The 10,546-nt window shown below is 39.7% G+C and overlaps 1 protein-coding gene across 2 annotated transcripts; it reads right to left on the reverse strand.

The window, feature by feature from the left end:
• Positions 1–81: 81 nt before the first annotated feature.
• Positions 82–10,113, reverse strand: LOC117288198 (histone acetyltransferase type B catalytic subunit-like). 2 transcript variants are annotated; one of them, XM_033768944.1, is made up of 10 exons: positions 10,087–10,113; positions 9,210–9,281; positions 8,095–8,170; positions 7,558–7,681; positions 6,272–6,567; positions 5,428–5,532; positions 4,497–4,603; positions 2,778–2,929; positions 1,299–1,415; positions 82–808 (listed from the first exon to the last, which is right to left on the reverse strand). In XM_033768944.1, exons 1-10 carry the CDS (start codon positions 10,091–10,093, stop codon positions 641–643), a joined length of 1,224 nt encoding a protein of 407 aa, XP_033624835.1. In that variant the 5' UTR covers positions 10,094–10,113; the 3' UTR covers positions 82–640. The 2 variants fall into 2 exon arrangements, with proteins under 2 accessions (XP_033624835.1, XP_033624834.1); XM_033768943.1 differs by lacking the exon at positions 10,087–10,113 and adding an exon at positions 9,827–9,913.
• Positions 10,114–10,546: the final 433 nt, after the last annotated feature.

Below are 10,546 nucleotides of genomic sequence, written 5' to 3' on the forward strand. Positions count from 1 at the left end.
CTTTTGAACACTAGGTGGCAGCAGACTTACCAGGTAAATTTCCATTGTTTACGTAGTTCTGAGCACGCGCACATTACCGAGAACAATGGATTTTACCTGGTAAGTCTGCTGCCACCAGCGTCCCAAAAGTCTCCCATTCTATTTTCTCATCTACCAACCAGTCAACATAGTTGAGTATCGAAAGAGGTAATGACTGGTATATCTTTGAGGGGTTGAGAGTGAAAACAAAAACGGGCTTCACTAAGAGGCCTCGCTGTAAAGCCGGGTTCATACTCCTGAGAATGCAAATGCGAATTTTGGTGACGCAATAATTCATACGAACTGTTTTTCCAATAGACCCATTGAATGTGAAGTCACACACTCAAAAAGCCCCCTCACTGGGGTCAAAAAGTGCCCTCACTGGGGTCAAAGGAGGCCAAATGATAAGACGATAGCTGTTCTTTGTGCGTGAAAACGTGCGCATCAGTGTAGCGTTTCGCGTTTGCAAGGGGTCTATTGTGACGCAAGAAAATACACTTTGCACGAATCATTCGCGGGAAGTATGAGCCAAGCTCGACTTATTTTTAGCAGAATATAATCGTTCTGCCTGCAGTAATAACCTAGCACCCTCATAACGATCACGCCTTGTGTCTCCCTTTGATCAATCCATAGCCAGTCTCTCGATCACACCGTCGTAGCTGGTTATCAGTTCTTGGTACCAGTTCTCAAGCGTTTCCTGGCGCTCTTGTAGGTTGGTGCCCTGCATGGTTGCCGAAAGTTCCTCTGGTTTCAGTGTACGGCGCATCTTCTCGTAATCCGACTTTTGTTTCTGCACATGAGAGAAAGAAAGTGACCACCCGTGAGTTTACAAAGGAATACAGGCATTTTGTGCTTATGAAACAACCCTTTACACAGCTTCTATTTAATAAACCTATTTGCTAAACTTAAGCAAAGCAAAGGGCAAATGTAAAAAATTTGAAGGATTAAAAAGTAATTTCTTACAGCCCGTAAGCAGACATTTTGGTGCTTGGAGAGCGACCCTAGCACAGGTTTTATTTCATAAACACTCCTTACAGTTGAGTTAGCGAAGCAAAAGGCATGCTATCTTGCCACTGGTTCTTTTAACCGATGAGTGACGCAACAATGCAAATCCATAGTAAGTTTGCAAACACATGCTGTCAAACCATCTCGCTTGTTTATAAAATACACTCTTGCTGTTTGGACATGGTTTTCTGACATTCAAAGCGCAATGAATTTGATTACTAGTAAGCAGCTTTATGAAAATACAACAAATGGTGATAAACAAATATTTTGCTTACTTGGAACGGGATATTGAGTCTCTTCTTGACGTCCAATCTGTACTCCTTCATTTCTTCAGGGTTACTTGAATCAGTGACCCGTAATCTTAAGATCTCATACACTCGTCTCACTTGTTTCTGAAACAGGACAAAATATCGAGATTATTGAAAATAGTTCAGTGGATGGGATGTTTATCAACTTACAAACCACAGGGTAAATCTAAAATATAAAGAAAAATTTACTAGAGCGGAACGTTAACCTTCGGATTGAATGTTTGTTAAAATTTTAATAGCAGCATGATTCCTTTTAATCACTCCATGTAGTGACTCACTTTTTAAAGAATGTTTTGCTTTTGGTATGAGAATTTTTTTATTTTATTCATTACACATCCAACAGCACAACTTAGTGCCAATAGACCGATCCATTAGGCTCCGCCTACGACGCACATGTGAGCAAGAAATAGTGGGGCTCTCCAATGCCTTTCTGCACAACTCTGCCGCGTGCGCCAAGATATGCTCACACATGTCGGACCTTATTTGTCGGACCTTCGTTGCGTTGTGATTGGTTAATACACAATGGGGCGGAGCTTCGTGGATCGGTCTATTACAGGATGAATAGTAACGAGAAAGTGTTCTTAGATGTGAAAGGAAAACCCCCAATGGGGGAAAACCCATGCAATCAAGAAAGGACTGAAAACACAATCTACATGCAAGGCTCCGGTCTGAGGTGGGATTCGAACCAGGGTCCACAGAGGTGAAAGGCAGGCAAAGAAAACACTGAGCCAACATAAACCCTCTCTGCTTTATCACATCCAATTCAAGAAAAACACCATTTTACTAACCTGTGAAAATTAAATTTTAAATGGTGGACAGGCTTTATAAAAAACAATGAACAGGAAGTGTTTTTTTTTTTCATGGAACTTTGAGCACATTCATATTGGGCTAAAAATAGACCCTTATCATGCTGCCTCCATCTTGGTTATGTTCCTTGTGTCGCATAACGATAATGAATGCTAATAAGCATTTTGCATTTAGGAACCAGACTATCTTGTTTTTCCAGCCATGGTTTGGTAACATTGACATCAATGGGAGAAATTCAAGACAGCTGCACTGTGATCAGGGGTGAGAGTCATTGCTAACGAAAAAGTCTGAAACTTGGATACAAATTCGGATACAAATTCAAAGGTATGTTGAAATGAAGCCATTTCTACCGTTTGGTAACCCCTGGGGTTATAGATTCCAAGGAGCTTTTGGAAACAGTATCCAAAGCACTAGAGAAGTAGACCAATGAGCAGGATTTCTTTATTTGTGGAAACAAATATTGTCTGATTTTCTTCACCAGGCAACATAAAAAGTCTGAACAATCTCATCCCTGCCTGACAAAGGTCGATCAATTGCGGCAATCAAAACACAAATTTGTGATGTCTTCAGATGATTATTTGCATGGCTTTTACAGTATCTTATGATTAAATTATGGGATAGGCTTAGTCCTTCCAGTACCTTGCACAGCTTCAGTTTCTCCAACGCTTGTTTCTCCATTTCTGGTGAGAAACCCTTCCCTAAGTTGGGCGGAGTGAACGCCGGCAGTTTCTGGCAATTCCTGCAGTCTACGAAATCTCTCAGTCTCACAAAGTTATCAGACGGGTCTTCAACTAAAATGTAAAATGAAAGCGATCAGGAGACGATTTCACAAAGAGTTACATGTAGGACTAGTCCTAAGTTAGAACGAGTTGAGATAAGACTAGTCTTAACTCTTTGTGAAATCCATCCCAGAAGAATTTACCAAATGTGTTGATAAAAATCTAAATTTTTCCGTGCACAGCCACAATCATGGCTACACCTTTTGTTACAAAGACTCCACATGAACAACAGATACATAATGAGTAACTCCTTGTACATCTTGTATTCGACAAACTAAAGCATTTTCTTGTTAACCATTGACACAACGATTGTTGATTGATATATCAGTAACATTGAGATAACTGCTACATCGAAAATATATTAGTAAATGGCAGAAGTGCAGAAATTAAGGTCAGGGGTTATATGAGCCAATGTGAACTATAATAAGTTCAACAGAATTAAAGAAAGCACACAATCACATTTTGAAAGGTTGGGATGGTACAATGTAAATGATTTATGGCCCAAAACATCCCTTCACTGAATTCACCTATGTATCTTCTTGCATATCGACATCAAGATGGACATCAATAGAAATGAACAAAAACTTTTAACCAATGGATAAATGATAAGAAACAATTCAACACTGAAAAACAAGTTGTGGTGGTGCCTAAACCTTTTCCACCAGAAAATTTTATTGTGGTTTCTGAAGCAAATGACTCAGAAAAGTGAACTTAATCACTACACTAGCTATTAAGGACCCAATGGAGGGAAGACAAGGAAGGATGTTTCAGTTTTAGATGTGGGAGGAAAACCGCTGAGAATTATTCCAGGGAAAACGCACTACATCGAGACGGACATACTGGTTGAAACCCTCAGACAGCCTTGTTTTCCACTCACGAATTGTAATACAACAGAGTCGCAACAACTCCAGGGAGGGTCATGGGAAGGATGAAGGGAAGATGAGGGTAGGGATGGAGGAGGCAATGGGATGGGTTGGCAGGATGAAGGGTTGGTGGGGAAGCTGCTCCTAACTGAAGATCAATCTCAGAATAAGGCATCTTTTGTCATCACAGGGTAATACCATTCAGTCCTCGTCCTTATAAACTGCAAATAGGACATTCTTTGAAAAGCTCATTAGATGTAGAGTATATTTTTAAAGTTCTACAAAAGCTTAGGCGTGTCGTGGCCAAGTGGATAAGAGCACCAAACTCAAGCTCCGGAGACTCTGATCAGCGGGGTGTGGGTTCGAGTCCCAGACTCTAAACCATTATTGATTCAGCCTTGGATGGGACATAAGCAGTAGGTCCCGTGTCATGTGCAACGCGCGCAAAAGAACCCAGTGCACTTATCTTAAAGAGAAGGGGTTCGTCCCTGTGTTCATGGTTTGATCGGCTGCATATTGCGTCGCAGCACCATGTAAACCAATGGTGCTATGCAAAGGAATATGACTCATACTTCAACAGGTAGCTCCGCATACCTTGTAGGATAAATACTGAGTGCTTTGAGACGCCCATCGGGAGTAGATAAAGTGTTATCTAAGAACTTCATATTATTATTATTAAACAAAACAACAGCACAAATACTAAGCTTAACACCAACCTGTTACATCCAGTACTTTGTTATCGTTCCTGAAATGTGTGTACATTGCTTCTAGAAGGTGAACTCCGTGTCCTTGTCTCTGGAACGGTGGCAATATCAGTACTTGACTAAAAAGAAAAAAAAAAGTACAAGAATGGTAATTATGTTTTAAAACACCTGAAAAATATCTTCTTTGAAGGTTATACACATGAAAACACAAAATCTCAACATAGTTTCGCTTACATGGCTTTAACGATCAATAAAAATACAGAGTTCTTATATAGCGCTTTAACATGATTGGGGGGGGGGGGGGTCTTAAGCACTCAGTATTTTTCCTTTTCGCTTTTTTCCCCTTTATTTAGCACCATGTACATGATGTAATGGTTTACAAGTTGCTGTGGTGCAATATACCACTAATTGAACCATATTACCAGGGTGAACCCCTTCTCCTTACAACAATTGCACTGGGTTCTTTTATGTGCATTACACAACACATGGGACCTACTGCTTTACATCCCATCCGAAGGACGCAGCAATAATGGCGAAGTGTGTCCAGCTTAGGGGCATGAGTGTCAAGATTGGGACTCGATCCCCCACTCTGCTAAATCAAAAACACCGAGTCTGGTGCTCTTATCCGCTCGGCCACAACAATATACCAGAACCTGAAACAATATATTTTTAATTTTAAAATCTTGTAACACCTAAAACATTTGTAAAGCAAACAACATTACTGATGTTGAAATGGAAAGAGTAACACTGAAAAATCAAAGCAAGAACTGTAAGATCAGATAACAAGCCCATTCTAAGATAACCAGGATTAACAAAAGTGAACCCTTTCACTGTGGCTCAAAAACCTACTTATCCAACCGGAAAAGGAAAAGAAAGTCTGGTTACTTTTTCATGGAGTTTCAAAGTGTACTATGATCATGAGTTAGGGTCTGTGGTACCATACCTTATTCTAGGCCTTATGAGGTCGGGATAGGCATAGTATCTGTAGGCTGTAGCGTACCCGGCGACAGCGTATCTCTTGTTACCATCCACTGAATATCTCTCAAATCTAAAAAAAACCCAAAAAAAAACAATAGTTTTTCAGGAGAAAATAAAAGAAAGTTCAGCATTCCTGATTTCTTGTGTGAGACCTTTGTAATCTTGGTGTAAGTTTTGTAAAAAAGACCCCAAAAACCAGAGACCTTTCTGCTTGAAAACATTAAACCTAGAAACATTACAATAGAATAGCTTTTAGAACAGAATACCTTCCTCATAAGATTACATTCTTCAAATCTGTGAGTTAGCATGATTGATAAATATAGTGAAAATTACCAATGCAAGTTTCAGTGAAAGAGGTTTTCAAAGTAATAGAATGGTTTTTGTATGATTTGGGGTAAAGTTTAATAGGAAAACAAAAGGGTTGGTCATTCTATGCTTGCTATAATACTGTGGTAGATCTAGGAAAGTTCACAGTAACTACCACCACATTTACCTTACATATCGGTAAAAAATTAGTTAATGGCTGATGTTTTGACCCTAGCAGAGTCTTTCTCGAAGGCTCTTCTAGGGTCAAAACGTCAGGCCTTGAACTATTTTGTTTGCATTTAGTGTAAAGGTCCCTTTGGTTGGTAGGCAGTTTCCAACAGCTAATTCTATTTCTCTCTTAAATATCAGTAATAAGGTTTTATGAAAGATAAACTTGATACAATGAAATAAGATCATTCAAAGAAGGGGCAAAGTTTGGAGAACTTGTGGGTTGGAGGTAGTCCGGTTCAGGGTGGGAAATCTTTTGAACTGGTCCAACTTACATAGTATAATAATCCCACTTCTCATCATCTGTGTCAATGTATGATGCTGCATCGATGTACCACCACAAGAATGTCTGCAATCTCTCATGGTATTCTTTAAACCCAGGGGTCGTGATGCTGTTGGAGTAGACCTCGAAGTGTCGGGCTGGCCCCTCCCCTTCCACTGAATATGCATGAAGGAGATCACCCATTGGCTGGAAAGTGCTGTCGTCTGATATCACCGTTAGGAACTTGTCGAGGTTGTCCAGTGGTTGGATCTCCAGTTGGTCGATGATGGTTTTCAGGACATTGTCAGCCTGGAGTTTGCAGAGAAGATCATTTTGTTAAATACAGGGGTGAGAGTCATTACTAAAGAAAAAGTCTGAAACTTGGATACAAATTCAAAGGTTTGTTGAAATGATGCCATTTCTACCTGTTGGTAACCCCTGGGTTATAGATTCCAAGGAGCTTTTGGAAACAGTATCCAAAGCATTAGAGAAGTATACCAATGAGCAGGATTTCTTTATTTGTGGAAACAAATATTGTCTGACTTTTCTTCACCAGGCCCACATAAAAAGTCTGAATTCAGCAAAAAGTCTGAACAATCTCATCCCTGTAATTAACAATCTTGGTATTATTTTCCAGCGAGTTGACCAGCCATTTGAAACCATTCAATGGGAACTTTGGAACGCTAGGTGGCAGCGGCTTACCAGATAAATTAATTTCCATTGATTATGTTGTTCTGAGCATGCGCACATAAAAAAGAACAATGGATCTACCTGGTAAGTATGCTGCCACCTAGTGACCCAAAAGTCCCCAATAGCACAGGTTTGTGTATGGCGGCTAGCATGGTTTCAGTAATAAATACCTGGGACAGTTTATCCATCCTGATTGGTCGAGAGGGGATCACATGAGCATGTTTAAAAAAGCAATTGAAATATAGTAAGGAGTGTTTTCAAATGGCCTGAGGAAATTGGGTCAAAAGAGGGCGCTATCAGATGATTGCTTATTTCACATCCTAATTTAAGTTAGGTTGATATTGGGCTCACGCAAGTTCAAAACTTATGTCCGATAGCTTGAAACTTAAGGGGCGCGAGGAACTTGCGGGAGGAGCTACTTAGTGCTCAACATGGATAGAAGTTCAATGCAGAGTCTAAACAGCTCAGGCTAAACTGTCAGATTTGTTCTCAACTTTTCAAAGTTTTTTTTTGGTCAACGTTTATATGAATGGGACTGAAAGACCAGCTTCTCAGACTTAAACTGCGGCTTAAAACTTAGCAGGGCAATCGGCTTTTCATTGATATTACCTTGACACCATCAAACAGCTTACTGTTGACCTTACTGCTAGAGGTCATGTGAAGGTAGGGAACAAGTCTAGCCGCTGTAAAGTACAGCTGCACCTTCAGGCCCTTGTAGCCAAAGATGTTCTCACTGAAACAATGAAGTAACAAAAGTTGGAATTGTACTTAATTATCAGCAAGATTGTTGACAACTTTCCTATATGTGAAAGGGCTCCCCTTTAGCACTAGCCCAGCATACAATGTCTATTAAAATTTGCTATCCCATGCTATTAAACATCACTTCTCAACTTGCCCAGTCCTGTGAACTACTAAAAACTGTGCAGCAACCTCGTTTAAAAATAAAATGCTCATATCTTCTTAAACAACTTGACTTTAAACCTATTCTTCTCGGGTTTATTCTCTCACATCTCTCTCACAACTTTTGAACCAAAGGTGGTTTTAATATGGGGTATTACAAAATTTAACACATAGGTTGTGCTCTTTTCAAATGTATAACTTTTTGGTAAATGACCTTGGTCGACAAACGACTAAAATGAGTCTCACCTTTGGCCGAAGAGCTGGTGAGTAAACTCCGGCTGGAAGATCTTGTCATCGTTAAACACATCCGCCTCCTCTCGGACTGTAAGGGCAGAAGGGAGATGGTGTAAGGGTTTAAGAGATGCTAGGTGTTTAATTTACTAAAAATTGGGTTTAAGATCAATATTTATTTAAAGGTATGGGCCCTACCTTTGTTTTTTTGGGGGACCGTTCGGTTCTTTTAATCTTATATGTGCACAGCCACAATCATGTGTACACTTTTTGTTACAAAGGCACCAATTGAACAACAGATAAATGTTGAGTATCTCTTTGCAGATCTTGTAATTTATTCGACAAACTTTTTTCATTTATCATTGACACAGTGATTATTAATTGATAGAACTGTACAATAAAAAGTAACCTGTGAAAAATTGATTTTGAAAGGTGGTAGGCTATTGCCAATATCAACCATTTATACCCCTGGGTGAGAAGAAAAGCAAATTTAGTGAAGTGTCTTGCTCAAGGACACAAGTGTTATGACCGGGATTCAAACCCACACCCCAATGACTTAACCACCAGAACTTGAAGTTTACGCTCTAAACCACTCGGCCATAACGCCCTACAGAATGCTAAACAGAATACAGACATTATAAATGGAAGTGTCGTGGCTGAGCGGTTAAGAGCACCGAATTCAAACTCTGGTGTTTCTAATCAGCAGAGTGTAGGTTCGAATCCCCAGCGGTGAAACTGGTGTCCTTAAGTAAGATACATAACCATTGCTTCGTCCTTCGGATGGGACGTAAAGCCGTTGGTCCCATGTGTTATGTAACGCATGTAAAAGAACCCAGTGCACTTATCGAAAAGAGAAGGGGTTCGCCCCGGTGTTCCTGGTCCAATCGGCAGCAAATTGCGCCACAGCACCTTGTCAAGCATTACATGGAGTATCAGAATTAGGTCTCATAATTCAAACGTAGTTCCACATCTCGCAGGAAATACTGTATGTTAAAGCGCCATAAGAAGCCATAATTATTTTTATTATTATAAACGCAAAACTAATCACCTCACGGCCTGTGTCAGTGTACTAGCAGAGGAAACGTGAACTACTTCTTTGCTTGTTGTTTAGTATTATATTAGAAACTCACCTAACTTCAGTTCAATTACATCATTTGAGGAACAGACAAACTCCTCCAGCACATTTTTCATGAGAGTCACATCTGGAGAGAAAAAAACAGGCCAGGACATTCAATGTTGTTGGAAAACAAGTATTACTATAATGTCAAAAACTCAAAGATTGTATATCTTTTATTTTTTTATATATTTTTTTAATCATATGAGATGTATGCTAACTTCAAAAGGGCGGACGGCCACTTCAGAACGTAGGGTGAGGGTTACATTGGATAACTTTCCGTATGGCGCCACCACTTTTTCACTCATTTTTACAAAAAGGGATATCTCATTGACTTTGGAAACTTTGAGGTAAATTAGATGCTATTTTATTTCCTATCGAATATGGCTGTCAACCCAAATCAACCGCCGCCACCTGTGACATAGGTGGGGGACATAGGTGGGGGACATAGAGACTTTAGAGTCATTGCCACCTACGCATGGTACTGAAAATGTCCCGTAACGGGAGATGATAGCGGAATGAAACCGCATAGTTCGAGGAGTAACTAGCAGTAGCACAAGCAGATCCTGCAATGATCCAGTCCAATTGCGAGTACAGTGCCCAGTGTCATTCGATGTGTGCCAACATACACACCTGTATTCATGGTATTCTTTCTACAGTTTTTACACTACTTGATTCCTACAGACATTTGACGTGAGATTGGCACCTGCCAGATTTGGGACATCGTCATCTACAGGACACGGACAGTGAGTTAATTTTTGATAACAAAACCTCTCCAAAATAAACTGTGTGTGTACATAAAAACCATTAATTTATTATGCCAGGAAATTGTAGCAAAGAAAGTAAAGTACAAGTCAACAACAGTAATAAAGTGAAGAGTGCTTCCGACTTACCCGCCATATTTTCGACATTTCGCGGGGTTATCCACAGTACAGAGTGAACTTTGACCTTGTTTCCGATTGGCAAGATTGGCGTACTGACTTGATAAATGCATAAAGCAACTTAGTGAAGTCTAATCGCCAGACAAGTAATAAACTTGCTTTAAATACATTGGCAGAATATGTGTCTGCAAAATTGTTTACTTCATTCATAGGAAATAAATGTCCTTAATTTAAAGTTAACATAATAAATTCTGACTATCAGGATGAATTATTTCGTTAAAGTGAAAAATAAAAGCTAACATCCGGCGTTTAAAATAAAAATAAGTACCGGTGGATTTGTAGCGAGTTTAAAGTAAATTCCATGCGGAAATTTTGCAAGCCGCCAATCAAATCATTCCAATCGCGTGCTGAAGCCCATATTTGGATGTTAACTTACTTTATATGGTTCGAATGGGTACGTGACTCATTACCA

Source organism: Asterias rubens, chromosome 3 (genome assembly GCF_902459465.1).
Source record: "Asterias rubens chromosome 3, eAstRub1.3, whole genome shotgun sequence".
Taxonomy (NCBI): domain Eukaryota; kingdom Metazoa; phylum Echinodermata; class Asteroidea; order Forcipulatida; family Asteriidae; genus Asterias; species Asterias rubens.

Bases quoted from the DNA above. Each gene is read 5' to 3' on its own strand.
- LOC117288198 (XM_033768943.1), bottom strand. The intron at 8,171-9,209 runs GTGAGTTTCTAA...CTGCCCTTACAG, and splicing joins TGTAATTGAACTGAAGTTAG to TCCGAGAGGAGGCGGATGTG. The intron at 4,604-5,427 runs GTATGGTACCAC...TTTTCTTTTTAG, and splicing joins CTCATAAGGCCTAGAATAAG to TCAAGTACTGATATTGCCAC.